The 15,607-nt window shown below is 43.8% G+C and overlaps 1 protein-coding gene across 1 annotated transcript in view; it reads right to left on the reverse strand.

Annotated features, from left to right (window-relative positions):
- The window catches only part of LOC124605405 (ankyrin repeat domain-containing protein 29-like), a 619,167-nt gene that overhangs the window by 443,263 nt on the left and 160,297 nt on the right, over positions 1–15,607 (reverse strand). The window contains exon 2 of the mRNA XM_047137058.1: positions 2,421–2,531. Coding sequence (XP_046993014.1) covers positions 2,421–2,531 — 111 coding nt within the window. The remainder of the gene's footprint in view (positions 1–2,420; positions 2,532–15,607) is intronic.

A 15,607-nucleotide genomic window follows, 5' to 3' on the forward strand; every position in this document is an offset into this window, starting at 1 on the left:
CGTTTGGTATATAAATTTGTCTTTTGGTCTTTACTGCTCCTTTGGACGAAGTAAATTAAAAATGTTGGTTTTGCATTCTTGTAGCATTATCAAAACAGCATTTGTGGTTATATTTGATTGGCCCTTCTGGCCGAATGATTAAAGTCATTCCTTTCAGTAACTTACTGTATTGGTCAATAATTAATCAAAAGTGTTGGGTTCTTCAGACCGTGATTATCTCCTTATGTTGAATCTTAAGGTTGTCATTCTGACATTACAGTTGCGAATGTTCAGCGGCCCTTCAGGCCTGGAGTTAAAGAAATTTTATTGTGTTTTGTGATATATATATACAGGGTGTTACAAAAAGGTACGGCCAAACTTTCAGGAAAAATTCCTCACACACAAAGAAAGGAAATATGTTATGTGGACATGTGTCCGGAAACGCTTACTTTCCATGTTAGAGCTCATTTTATTACTTCTCTTCAAATCACATTAATCATGGAATGGAAACACACAGCAACAGAACGTAGCAGCGTGACTTCAAACACTTTCTTACAGGAAATGTTCAAAATGTCCTCCGTTAGCGAGGATACATGCATCCACCCTCCGTCGCACGGAATCCCTGATGCGCTGATGCAGCCCTGGAGAATGGCGTATTGTATCACAGCCGTCCACAATACGAGCACGAAGAGTCTCTACATTTGGTACCGGGGTTGCGTAGACAAGAGCTTTCAAATGCCCCCATAAATGAAAGTCAAGAGGGTTGAGGTCAGGAGAGCGTGGAGGCCACGGAATTGGTCCGCCTCTACCAATCCATCGGTCACCGAATCTGTTGTTGAGAAGCGTACGAACACTTCGACTGAAATGTGCAGGAGCTCCATCGTGCATGAACCACATGTTGTGTCGTACTTGTAAAGGCACATGTTCTAGCAGCACAGGTAGAGTATCCCGTATGAAATCATCATAACGTGCGCCATTGAGCGTAGGTGGAAGAACATGGGGCCCAATCAAGACATCACCAACAATGTCTGCCCAAACGTTCACAGAAAATCTGTGTTGATGACGTGATTGCACAATTGCGTGCGGATTCTCGTCAGCCCACACATGTTGATTGTGAAAATTTACAATTTGTTGGAATGAAGCCTTATCCGTAAAGAGAACATTTGCACTGAAATGAGGATTGACACAATTTTGGATGAACCATTCGCAGAAGTGTACCCGTGGAGGCCAATCAGCTGCAGATAGTGCCTGCACACGCTGTACATGGTACGGAAACAACTGGTTCTCCCGTAGCACTCTCCATACAGTGACGTGGTCAACGTTACCTTGTACAGCAGCAACTTCTCTGACGCTGACATTAGGGTTATCGTCAACTGCACGAAGAATTGCCTCGTCCATTGCAGGTGTCCTCGTCGTTCTAGGTCTTCCCCAGTCGCGAGTCATAGGCTGGAATGTTTCGTGCTCCCTAAGACGCCGATCAATTGCTTCGAACGTCTTCCTGTCGGGACACCTTCGTTCTGGAAATCTGCCTCGATACAAACGTACCGCGCCACGGGTCTTGCCCCGTGCTGATCCACACATCAAATGGGCATCTGCCTACTCCGCATTTGTAAACATTGCACGGACTGCAAAACCACGTTCGTGATGAACACTAACCTGTTGATGGTACGTACTGATGTGCTTGATGCTAGTACTGTAGAGCAGTGAGTCGTATGTCAACACAAGCACCGAAGTCAACATTACCTTCCATCAATTGGGCCAACTGGCGGTGAATCGAGGAAGTACAGCACATACTGACGAAACTAAAATGAGCTCTAACATGGAAATTAAGCGTTTCCGGACACATGTCCACGTAACACCTTTTCTTTATTTGTGTGTGAGGAATGTTTCCTGAAAGTTTGGCCGTACCTTTCTGTAACACCCTGCATATTACATAATTTGTACCAGTGAACAAGTGTTTTTTTAATGTTTAATAAAATTAAATTGTGTTTGAAACGGTAACCTCATTTGGGTCTACGCTTTCACTCCCTGCAGCCTTTGAGCTCTGCTTACCTTACGTTTTGGTTAAGTTTTCCCATGCCACGGCGTATCACAAATGAGACCACGGTGATCAATCCATGCAACAGATAACTTGTCCAAATGCTCCGAGAATCAATAATAATGAGTATAGGTAGCAATTAGATTTCTCATTTACATTTGTAGGTATCTGACATAAAACATGTTTTTGGCTCCAGTCACGATACAACACAGAAAAAACAGTTTGTCTACTGTTTTTGCACATGAAGATGAGACGGCAGTGATGGCACGTCCGAAGAACCACTATACCCACCTCACCTGTGAGCCATTCAAAAAGTCTTGAAGGAGTAAGACAAAAGCGGCTAGCTAATCCCAAAGAAACGCAGATTTTAAGCGGCATCCGCTCGGACTGGGCCTGGCCTCACCTTATCGCGGCAGTCGACGTGGACGCGGCCCGTGTCGAGCAGCCTGGTAACGCGCTCCGTGTCTCCGCGCAGCGCCGCCAGGTGCAGCTGCACGTCCCACGGAGACTCCTTCTGCAACACGACACGGCACCGCACGCGTTACCAACACAGCCAAACTGCTATGACAGTGAAAATCATACGTACAATATCTACATTTGCAACGATTCTGATATGGTTCAAACTTAAAATGAACACTACAAGTATATCACAGTAAACAAATAAAAGAAGAGAAGGAAATCAGACACCAAAACTGTAAACAATACAAAATACAAGAGACTGGCATGAACTATCTCCAATTTGGGCAACAGTTTGCTGTAATAGGGAAAAAATCCACCAGCCGCAAAAATACGAGTCAAATTCTTGGAACAAACAGCCAAAGAGTAGGTTTAAAAAATTCTCAGTAGAGAAACATTAAACTTAATTCTAAGTAAAATTTGCGTCACTATTTTTACTAACAGACATTATTGAAATATGAAAGTTTAAATTAGTACAAGTATGAAGGAGAGAAAATTGAGGGGAATGGGTGAGGATACACAAAACACGGAGGACAGATGCAATAACAAAATATATTTACAATAAAAATTGCATATCGAGAGAGAATTATAAGGAAAATTTTAGGTTCAATAAGAAACACAGAAACATGAAAATGAAGTAGTAATGGAAATGCTGAAAATGTAAAACGACCTAGACTGCGCCGTTTTTGTGCTTTTTTGCAGAATAAATGACTACAGGTTAACAAATCAGAATTTCTAGTATCTCTGGGATAGTAAATTAACAACAAACTGGATCTGAGAAGTTTCAATTAACAACAAACTGGATCTGAGAAGTTTCAAAGTGGAAATACAAAAGATAAAAGAAGAAGCAAGATAAATACAGGTTTTCAGAAGTATTAAAATTAAAATCTTCTTAAGCTAGGAGAGGCGTACGGACGACTAAGGAGTACAAGCCAATCAAGAACAACTCAGATCTTCCCAAATATTAAGGTATTGTGAGCAATAATATTCAACACTGACACACGGGCGGATATCGTAGTCAGACTACCACAGATGGGCGAAAGACTAGAGAACCTTTACCGCGGAAACAACCCAATGAGTTCGCAGATTTCAAAGATGCGGCACTTGATATGTTTTGGCAGACTACTACAACCCCTCCATCTCTCTTTTTTCTTTCTCTAAAGCAAGGGATGTTGGTCTGCAACGAGCAGCGAGAACAGTTAACACTGTTAAACTCAACGACTAGTTACCAAATGTGCTACTGTACACCTTTCACGTCACAGGACATTTGGCTACTTACAAATATGGTCTCGTCACCTGATGTTTCTGTAACGAAGTAAATTAAAGTGAAATTGTTTGAGGACATTTTTCTTACTAGGCATGTATTACTTCTGAACAATGAAAACATACTAACAGATCTAAAGCCCCACCCCATTTCATATCTGCAGTATTTACTATTTATGCCATGTAACTGTGTTAGAATTATTTCAAGGCGTACGTAAATACATGTTAGCTAGTATAACATACGTAAACGATGTCAGAAAGGATAACCATTTCGTAAATTATCTACTTTTCCTCTGCTACATTGTCGATCTAAATAGTACAATAGATTTATATTATAAACTTATCCACGTCAAGAAGCAATGAAGGAGCTTCAGGTGTTGTGATCCGAAAGGTAATTCGGCCATTGACGAGCATTTCCATACGCTAACTTTGAGATTTCGAAGTAGTTTCCAGTGTGAATCAGTGGCTTGCAGCCAACAGCTTACTTTTAGAATTTTGAAGCGCATAGCGCAACATGTACGCCACGAAACTTGTAACCTTTTCCTACGTGGCAGAGGAGGTGAGGGACTTCTTTGGAACTCGCAGAGTTGATATCTTTACCTACTGACAAGGATATAACGATTGCTGCAACTCAGCTTACGTCGTCTTCTGCAGATCTTTCACTGCTAGTTTGACACTGGGTACGACATTCACGAGTTTTGAAACTCGAATTCTCTGTAATGTTTGTTTGAAAAAGGTGATAGGTCTACGAGCCGTCACGTGGATCAACGTGATACATTTATTAGCATCACATCAGCACAGGATGACAAACATTCTATTAAGACGTGTACACAGTGTGCTCAAAGAGTATCGCTAATTCTTCAGGGAACTGTAATTAGTCAAAATAAGAAAAAAAGCTAAATAAATGTGTATCCGGAAATAAAAATTATTGATACAAGGACTATTTTGTCCTGTGATGGCCATGGGTTGGCACAACACGAAGTGCTTCTCGTGGTTACACATCCTTCAGCTCTCTTACTAGAATCACGAACGTGTGAGTAGGAACCTGGGCGACCACGGATCGTGTGACGTGCAGGGGAGACCCGTTGCACCACGTGCGCACATGGTCGATGAGTGCGGTATACACGAATGATTCCATACGTCTTCATAGCCAGAAAGCGAATGGGTTACGGTCAGGTGAATGGAGAAGGTATGCTGAATCTCCTCAACCAATACAACGCTCGTTAAATGTTTCATTTAGGTACTGCAATAAGAGGTTTAGGAAATTAAGTGTTGCCCTGTTTCCCATAAATAAAATGTTTTCCTGCTGCAAGGATGTAGTTGTCGAATGGAAGAAGTTATTTGTCACGCAGGTTCAAATGGCTCTGAGAACTATCGGACTTAACATCCGAGGTCATCAGTCCCCTAGGACATAGAGCTACTTAAACCTAACTAACCTAAGGACATCACACACATCCATGCCCGAGGCAGGATTCGAACCTGCGACCGTAGCGGTCGCGCGGTTCCAGACTGAAGCGCCTAGAACCGCTCGGCCACACCGACCGGCTGTCACGCAGGAACTGTCGGTAAAGAGAACCCAGTAATGAGTCTCATAAATTGTATAGCCCTTTGTGTTTGTTGCCCACAAATCCTGCCGATACATTGTTATTAACGAAATATGAAGCCTTCCTTCCCTTATCGCACGAGGGATTGTATTTGTCCGCGCTTGGCTACTACGTTCATTATTCCAGTCTACATAAATTTCGCATCATTAAAAAAATGATGAACTAGTTGTAGCTGTGAACTGCGGCTTTAGAGACCATTTGAAGAATTATAAGCTGGCAGGGCTATCTCGTGACCTGCATGTTTGCAAACGCCGTAAGTGACAAACTGTTCACGTAGAACTGACCATATTAGATCGAGGTTGTTGCATTCAGACGCTGCAGTCGTTTGCAAGTATACTTCTGTATCATCTACAAACAGTCACAACACTCGCTAGCCGATATCCAGCGTCTACTGCTATGGTACTTTTTGTGCCAAGCTCTTTATATCAGAGTAGCACTTGCACACTATGTCGTCAATTATTTGTTGGATGTATTTTTTTTATTACATGATCTTATGGGACTTAACTGCTAGGGTCATCAGTCCCTAAGCTTACACACCACTTAACCTAAATTAATCTAAGGACAAACACACACACCGATGCCCGAGGGAGGACTCGGACCTTCCCGGGACCAGCCGCACAGTCCATGACTGCAGCGCCTCAGACCGCTCGGCTAATCCCGCGCGGCTGTTGGATGTATTCCAATCTCTGGATTTCCATACGGTTTTATTCTTTACAACGCACTCTTAATACCGTAGAAGTTACTCCAGCACGTGTTATCATCCTTCTTCTTGTCACTGTTTTCCGCATGTTACTCTATTCGCTGATTCTGCGTAGAACCTCTTCATTTCTTATTTTTTTGGTCCAAACATCCTTCTATAACACCTGTGATCATACCGTCGTTTGTGGGCCATGGGCCGTATCATCAATAATTTTTCGCCACACGATACATACAAGTAGGTGTTAATAAATTTTCTAGTATTAACAGAATCCGTATCTTTCAGTATGAATGTGTGATGTTTTAAAATACGTTTCATTTCTTAAATTTTTGATCCTCGCGGGTGCTTGGCAGAGATGCAAGCAGACGAAAACCAACCGTCGGCGGACTCCGATGACACGGGATCGACAGCCATTTACCATGGAAGACATCCCAAAGCAGCTCGGCAAACCCTGCTCTAACAATGAAAACAAGAGAATAAGATATGGTAGAAATCGTTAAATTATAAAATGTTCATGTTCGTTCTCAGCCACGCTTAGATGAAAACTAATGAGGAATCTGAGTAACATTTTAGACGTAGCGGACTCGTCAATATGTAGTAAGGTCTACATAATAAATTTTTTAAAGAATGTGATAAATTGTTCAGAAGATTTAATTTCTGCTTGAAGAACATACACTCATCAGGCAGAACATTATGACCGCCTGCCTAACAGCCGGAAGTCCAACTTCGGCATGAATATCGTCCACGACGCATCGGGAAGAAATGGGGCCTGGAGGGGTTTGGCACCACATTTAAGTCGGCCGTTGTGGCCGAGCAGTTCTAGGAGCATCATTCCGGAACCGCGCTGCTGCTACGGTCGCAGGTTCGAATCCTGCCTCGGGCATGGATGTGTGTGCTATCCTTAGGCTAGTTAGGTTTAAGTAGTTCTAAGTCTAGGGGACTGCTGACTTCAGATGTTAAGTTCCAAAGTGCTCAGAGCCATTTGAACCAAGCACCAACTCTGCACACACAAGTCACCTAATTCCCGTAAATTCCGGGGAGAGGGCGATGAGCGCTGACGCCATGTTCAGTCACATCCCAGATGTGTTCGATCGGGTTCTGACCTGACGAACGGGGGGACCAGCACATCAACTGGAACTCGCCACGGTGTTCCTCGAACCTTGTGACCTGCTGCATCATCTTGCTGAAAAATGCTACTGCCGTCGCGAAACATGAGCGTCATGAAAAAATGAACGCGGTCAGCAACCAGTGGAAGGTACTCCTTCGCTGTCATGGTGCCCTGCAAGAGTCCCACTGGACTCATGGATGCCAACATGAATGTTCCCCAGAGCATAACGGCGCCGCAGCCAGCTTGTCTCCGTCCCGCAGTACAGGTGTCAAGGAGCTGTTCCCTGGAACACGGTGGGTTTGCGCCCTCCTATCGGCATAATTAAGAAGTTATCGAGATTCATCAGACCATGCAACGCTCTGCCACTGCGCCAATGGTGCTGATGTGGTTAAGTGTCCATTTCAGTCGTAGATGCCGATTCGGTGTTAACATTGGCACAAGCATGGATCGTCCTCTACGGAGGCCCATCGTTACGAGTGTTCGGTGCGCTGTGTTCAGACACACTTGCACTTTGCTCAGCATTGGAGTCTGATTTTAGTTTCGCCACAGTTCGCCCTCCTGTACTGTTTTACCAATCTGCTCGCCTACGACATCCGACATCTGTAATGAGGGGCAGCCGCCCAACACCACGACGTCTGGTTTCGCCATTTGTTGAAGAAACTCACCGCAGCACTCCTCGAACACCGGACAAGTCGTGCAGTTTCCGAAATGCTTTTGCCGAGCCTTCGCAATTTGCCCTCGGTCAAATTCACACAGATCGCGCGCCGTCCTCATTCTACACACGGACAGCACACTCACTGATACTACATGCAGCGTGCGTGCGTCTGACAAGCAGTCATTCCTCGCCAGCTGACGCTGCTATCGCCTGGACGGGTTTATATCAATTGTAGGTCGATGGTCATAATGTTCTACAGTATAAAACCAAATTTAAGTAACCGGTTTTCGTTTTCATATTTACATGTTAAGGTCTGCAGCGAATTTGATAACCCAATTAAACGTGGGGTATCGAAACAGTTTTTCCAGTTTCAGATTTAGTCAGTACAGTCGCTATTTCTCGTCACTTAAATATTAGAGGTAGGCAGTTTTATGCTCAGTCTAATATTTCTGCTACTCCTTCACCGCACTGTTGTCACCCTGTCTATATTTGTCGAATATTTTGAAAACAGAAGTAATCTGAAATCCAAGATCGTGTCAAAAAAGGTTGTGCGTTTACATGGTAGGGAAAATCGATTATGGAAGTGGAAAATCGGCAGGAATCGCATTTCCAGAATCGATTTTGGAATGTTTAAATGAGCAACCAAAAGCGGTATCGGGAAATAGATTTACGAAATGAGGTTCTGGGAGCCCCACGTAAACATAATGAAATTGCATGCAGGTGAGCTGATCAACAAAGCTACTAATATCGCTGGTTGCTATACATTACGATAAATATATTTACGCTGAATACTGTAGTACATAAAAAGTACGGAAGTAATAATCAAACTCAAAGTTAAGAGCATTTCTTATGATTAATTGCACAGAGTAATGTATGTGTATATTTCCTGAATAGAACGTGCTTCAGTTAAAACTGCTAGTTGAAGATTCAGAGATTGTAGATAGCGTCGGGTCCGCACAAAGTGAAGGTCTGTGGATAAATATAGCAATAAATCAGTAAGATCTTAGTAAAGCAACCAAAATCTTGAACTTATTGACGCTATAATAAAATTAAAAGCTAAACTCTTCGACGATGTAATACGAGAATAGAACTTGCGAAATTAATGACAAATATCTTCGGAACGTTGAAGTGCTACGCAACTGTCGTTGGAGTTGTTCAAAAAGATTTCGGGCTTGCAGCCGGTCGTCGTAAACTTCATTGTACGATATTTCGGCTGGACAACTGCCAGCCATCTTCAGGTGAGTCGAACGAGGACTGAGGCGTTAGAGTTACTTATTACAAAAGCAGTCATTCGCAAGCGTCAGTGTATCCCTTTCCGGAGCTTAGTACGAAGACCAACGAATCACTGTGTGCTACATCTCTGACACGCTGCAAACGTAAATTCTTAGAAATTTCTTCCTCAAATTACGGGCTTTCTTTGGTATTAGTAGGCTTCTTACGGGCAGGAATGCTCTCTATGCCTTTGATGGTCTATAAACATGCAAGGGTCACTTTTAAGTATCGGTACAAAGTATAACGAGATAAGTCAGTTTTACAGAGGACTTAAACTAAGTCTCCCTGCATTGCTAAAGTTCATATTTGCGTTTCGTTACTGCTGCACGTTGATTCGTTGAAAAGCAGGAAATTAATATCCATCGCAATACAGAGAGCGAGGGGGAGAGGGAGAGAAGCGTCGGATGACGCAATGCCGTTTTCGAGGCAAAATCGTTATCGTATTATTTAAACCAGTAAATCAATTCACAGGGGACAAAAATTAAAAAAAAAAAAGAGCGTTGTTTGAATAGTGGTTGGAGTGAGGCGCGATGCTGAATAGAAACAAAGCTGTGTGGGAGTACTGGTGCCTGAAAAGACAACGAGGCTGACGCAAAAACCTATTTGGCGAGTGCGGTCGGCGGACCGCCGGCAGCAGCCAATCAGCGCGGGAAATTGATTGATGCGAGGGCAGAGGGAGCACCCAGCACCTGGCCAGCAGCTCCAGTTGACGGCAGCTCTCCCACAACACGCGCACCTGGCTTCATACCGCGACAAGTGTAGCAGCTGGAGGACGGCTTCCTGAAGGCTCTCAGAAACAGATGTTCAAAATGCTGCCGTGGTTTCTCAACTGGAAGTTGCTCTTCGTGTTTTTTCTTAGCTTCGATGGCCTCAACCTGTTCCGTATAAAATACACCGGCATGCAAAACTTGAGGACGAAACTAACTTTTGCATGATGTGCCAGTACCAAGCAACATAGCTCGATGAAACTTTGAGCGTACAGAAGACAACAAACAAACACGCAGTGAGACGAACACGAATGACGCTTTCGGTCAAAGACAGTAATGACACTTAAGTCACCTCAGTCATTATGGTCACCCGGACGTTAGAAAAGGCGGGTCATGATGTTAAATATGGTGAATGATGACAAACTGAGCAGCAATACACGCTCTGCAACGCCCTCCCGTTCTGACCGCAAGGCTAATAAAGAGTCTTTGCGGTATGGCGCCCCATTTCTCCCCCAGTGCGGTTGAGTGCTGCTGGATGATCTCTCCTGCATGTGGAGGTGCAGAATTTCTCCCCAATGCATCCCACACATGCTCGACGGGATTTAAGTGGGGGTCGGGGAAGCGGGCAGGCCAATCCATCCGCCGAATGTCCTGTTGTTCCAAGAGCTCCTCCACTTGGCTGTCCAGTGCTGGACGTACGCTCATGTAGCTTGAGGTGGGGACACGTAATGCGACCACGAATTTTGTTGAACGTGATCGTCTTTGTAGTCCACGTGTTATTATATGGGTGTACTGAGCTCCAGATCTTTGAACGTGGTACTCCAGCCAGTCGACACCGTGCTCTTTCCCCACGTGCTTCTTTTCAGGGGTCATTCGGCCCTGACTTCAGTTTTATGGATGCCAATGTGCGACTACATCGAACAGCGCAGGCGGACTTCTTGGAACGAGACGATGTTCTGTAAATGGGCTGCCCGCCCCCCCCCCCCCCCCTCACTTAGGGTTAATGAGGAGATGGCGAACAGACCATTTTTTTTGTGCGTTCCTTTATAACCATGAAAAAGAGTGAACAAAAAAAGGGAGCGAGTAGGCGCTTAGTCTCGAAAGTACGAGAACTTTATTTTTTTTTTTTAAATGCCGTACTAGTGGCCAGCGTGGGAACACGTTGCAGAGCTCGCATCCCCGTCGGTGGCGATCACGCACCGTATTAAGAATCACGACTCGCCTTTTGTAATGTTCAGGGGTCCGTCATGCATTGCAATGACTTTAGTGTAATTATTGTCTTTAAATAAAAGTATAATTTCTTTTCGCCTCATTGCGTACTTCTTTCATTTAGCTTATGTACTACAATACGGCAGGATCATTCTACGTAGCATAGGGTCCAAGTTCCATGGAGCTGTATTACTCGATAGTGAAACATCACACCAACGTTACGAGCGTTGAATGAAAAGTAGTGTCTCCACCTTCGTTAATTGTGTTTCGATGGGAATGTTTTAATAAATCAAACGCACAAATAATCCTTACAATGAGATCTTTAATTAACAATATTCACTTTGCCACATAATCACTAGCCAGTTGGATACATTTCTCCCAACGATGAAAAAGTTTTCTGAAGCCCTCAAGAAAGAAGTCGACACTCTTTGTTTCCACAACGTCCTCATCAGAAGCATTATGATGTCCCCGCAGATCGTCTTTCATTATAGGGAACTGATGAAAGTCAGACGGTGCTAAATCTGGACTGTATGGAGGATGCCGTACGGTGGTGAGATTCAGTCTCTGAAGTTCTGCGGTAGTGGCACGTGAAGTGTGTGGTTTGGCATTGACATGCCGCAGGAAATGTGACCCACACGCCCTTGTGAAAAGCCGATTATGCTTGCAGTTTCTCTCTGAACGATACGACGATCGTCCTGGATCAGTCTGTCAACATTTTGCTTGTGAAACTCGGTGGCACTGTCACAGGACGTCCAACTCTTTGTTTCTCACGCGGTTCAGATGTTCCTGCCTCATCTTTAGTACTCACATCAACATAAGCACCATAAACTGCTTTCATTCTCTGATGAATCTCCTTTGGGGTGACACCTTCTGCTGTCAAGAATTTAATGACTCCAAGTTGCTTAAATCACATTGACCGACCGTTTGCGCGGGGTTCCATACTTTACACTATAACAACACAACGGTTCAATGCTAAGGCTTCCCGCCAACTGGGGCTGTAGAGTAGAGGCTACGGCACAAGCCAGTACCTGCCGCATACCAACGCTGCCAACTGTTGAGTTACGAAGTTGGACACATTACTTTTCAGTCAACCCTCGTATTTTCATCCTTAAGTTTTGCAAATCAGTATATAATCTGTTGAATATAACGTTGCATCGAGTGCTGATGGTGCTGTTCTACGTAATAATTTTGTTTTGTAGTTCTTGACACCCATGGAATACGGGTTTTGTACTATAAATAATGACCAGAGCCGAAATTTGAGATACCAGTCATCTTACACACGGGCCAATCACGTGTCTAGTAATACTCGTGAAAGGGAATCGCGTTTGTACTTCTAGCTGTTCCACCTGCTTCACTCTAGCAATGAAGGCAGCATCCTCTAAAAACACATTAGAACAAATGGTTCAAATGGCTCTGAGCACTATGGGACTTAACTTCTGAGGTCATCAGTCCCCTAGAACTTAGAACTACTTAAACCTAACTAACCTAAGGACATCACACACATCCATGCCCGAAGCAGGATTCGAACCTGCGACCGTAGCGGTCGCGCGGTTCCAGACTGTAGCGCCTAGAACCGCTCTGCCACTCCGGCCGGCACATTAGAACACTTGCGCCGTCTAATTATTAGGAGTACAAAAGAAAAGAAGGAACAGAAAGATATGATGAGGTAGAGAGAGGGAAAAGTGACGATAATAAATATTCGGATGATGGAGTGCTCATTATATTGTCTTGGTACTCCAGTGAGCTAGTCAACAGACAAACACAGTCAAAAGACAGCATAGGGAATATAGGGCTTAAACGTACATCGACAGCTATGTAATTGTAGCACGAACTCTGACGATTTCTTATCCCACTCTTGTCCATTCAATGACATGTTCAACGTAATCCTCCCAGTACTCACCTTAAGCGATTAAGGGAAAATATGGAAAACTTATATCTGAATGGCCCAACAGAGATTTGTACACAGTTCTTCTTGAACGAGAGCTAAACACCTTTAGCACAGCGCAGGCTCACATTGTATTTAGTGTATTTTGAAGTGAGCTATTTACTTTAATTGTTTACTAATACGCATCTATTAAAACAATCGTTCAATTTCTTTAGCCTTTCGTGGTGCAACACCGTTAAATAAAGGATTCACGTACAACAGGAAGTATGTTTACATTCCAGTCCAGCCTCTCCCGTCACTGAGGCCACGGCCGGTTGTTTATTCGCCCATTTAACTTGCCTCGCATAACAAATTCTTCACTGTGTTATCTTGTCAAATTAAAACAAACTGTGGACGATAATTAGTGTAGGATCTCATTAATGGTAAATGGCAACAACACTTCCCATAATGAAATTTTCACTCTGTAGCGGAGTGTGCGGTGGTACGAAACATTCTGGGAGAGTAAAACTGTGTCTCACAATGAGACTCGAACTCTGGACCTTTGGCTTTTGCGGGCAAGTGCTCTAACTACTGAGCTACTCAAGCGTGACCCACGTCCCGTTCCCACAGCTTTAATTCCGCCAGTATTCATCTCCTACATCCTGAAGTCGACAGAAGCTCTCCTGTGAAACTTGCAGGACTAGCACTCTTGGAAGAAACGATTTTGTGGAGACATGGCTTAGCCAAGCCTGGGAGATGTTCCCAGAATAAATTTTTCACTCTGCAGCGCAGTCTGCGTTGATATGAAACTTTCCGGCAGATGGAAACTGTTGCTGGACCGAGACTAACTAGGGGTTCTCGGGTCCCGAGTTTGGGTCTCGGTTTGGCACACTGTTTTAATCTACCAGGAAGGAACAACACTGTTACTTACAATAACAGTAACACTGTTACAAATAAAATTACATTTCTTGTAGCACTGAAGTCTGTCAGCAACAATAACTAATGCACGTCGTAACAAGCCCGGATCGGGGGCGGGGGGCGCGGCAAAACGGCATATCTGCCCCGGGCGGCCATTTCAGGCGGTGCCAAATTCATATTCTTGAAGAAGAAAAGCTTTTTTCACGAAGCGCTTAACATCCAACGGACGTTTGGTAAGCTGAGCCGAATAAACCCGAACAGGTGAGTACCAATCGCTGTTTGTTTATGTGGCTGATTGTGTGTGTGAATGATAAGCGTACTTATAATTATTAGACAAATCCATAGATGGTTCAAATGGCTCTGAGCACTATGGGACTTAACATCTGTGGTCATCAGTCCCCTAGAACTTAGAACTACTTAAACCTAACTAACCTAAGGACATCACACACATCCATGCCCGAGGCAGGATTCGAACCTGCGACCGTAGCAGTCGCGCGGTTCCGGACTGAGCGCCTAGAACCGCTAGCAAATCCAAAGGTTCAGACTACCAGAGTGGAAGCAGCACATAACAAAGATTACATATTATCTTCTCGATGTGCTCAAGAAAATGAATCCGCCCGTAGGAGATTCGAATCCTCCCTCGGGCATGGGTGTGTGTTTTGTCCAGTGTAAGTTAGTTAAGTTACATTGAGCAGTGGGGAAGCCTAGGGACAGATGAGCTCAGCAATTTGGTCCCATCCAAAATTCCAATTCAAGAAAACGAAATTTTGCCAGGTCGCTACACTACTATGGACCAGCTGTACAGTTCCCGGTTAACACCCGCTTAAATACTGTTCTCGAATAGCGCGGAAAACGCGTTACACGAACACGTAATAAAGCTTAAGGAGAATAAATGCGGGATAAATAAACCCGTGATTCTGGCACGGTTGGTGAAATTATCCGGAGAAAAAGTTTTGACAATGGCAGAATAGTTACAGAATTAGTGATGACAACACTGTTCGTTAGAACGAGGAAAGACGCGCTGCTGCTACGGTCGCAGGTTCGAATCCTGCCTCGGACATGGATGTGTGTGATGTCTTTAGGTTAGTAGTTCTAAGTCTAGGGGTCTGATGACCTCAGATGTTAAGCGCCATAGTGCTTAGAGCCATTTGAACCATTTTTTTTTTTTTTTGGCAGACAATGTCAAAATAGACGTAATCAAACCGAGAAACCACACCAGCCTTGGGTACTATCAGCGTTGGGTACTATTCGTATTAACAGCCTTTTCAGTATCAGACAACAACATTTTGATTTTTCATGTAGCAAAACGTTTGACGAACTTAGACGAGGTAATAGGTTCTTTCGCAGCGAGGAAAGAACGCTGTGTAAAGCTGTAGCAAGATCAGAGAGAAAAAATGCTGGGATCTAAGGACTGAAGAAATGTGTTCTGTCTTGCTTGTCTCTTGCCTTTGTTTGTTTTATATTTCGTATATTTAATTTTATGTCACACAAAAGAGAAGATGAAGTAGGATGTCAAACCGGCCGACTGGGAGTAGGAGAGCCACTACAGGACATTTTAATTTCCACTGCCCTGAATATAGGTTTGATGGCTTCCATTACAAAATATACATGTTTGAATTCCACAGAGCGAAATATAGTGACGTGCGATAGAAGAATGTTGTGTGAAGAGGCGTGGCACTGCAATTTGGCCTACTTGGACCAAATAACATGTCTTACATTTCCTTGAACAAATATTATTTACATATCAAACTCTTCAGAAAGATTTGCGCTACAAAATAAACATATTATTGAATAACCGATTTAAAAAAATTTTTGACGTCTATCTCAAACGATCGAG

This window comes from Schistocerca americana, chromosome 1 (assembly GCF_021461395.2).
Source record: "Schistocerca americana isolate TAMUIC-IGC-003095 chromosome 1, iqSchAmer2.1, whole genome shotgun sequence".
In the NCBI taxonomy this organism is placed as follows: Eukaryota; Metazoa; Arthropoda; class Insecta; order Orthoptera; family Acrididae; genus Schistocerca; species Schistocerca americana.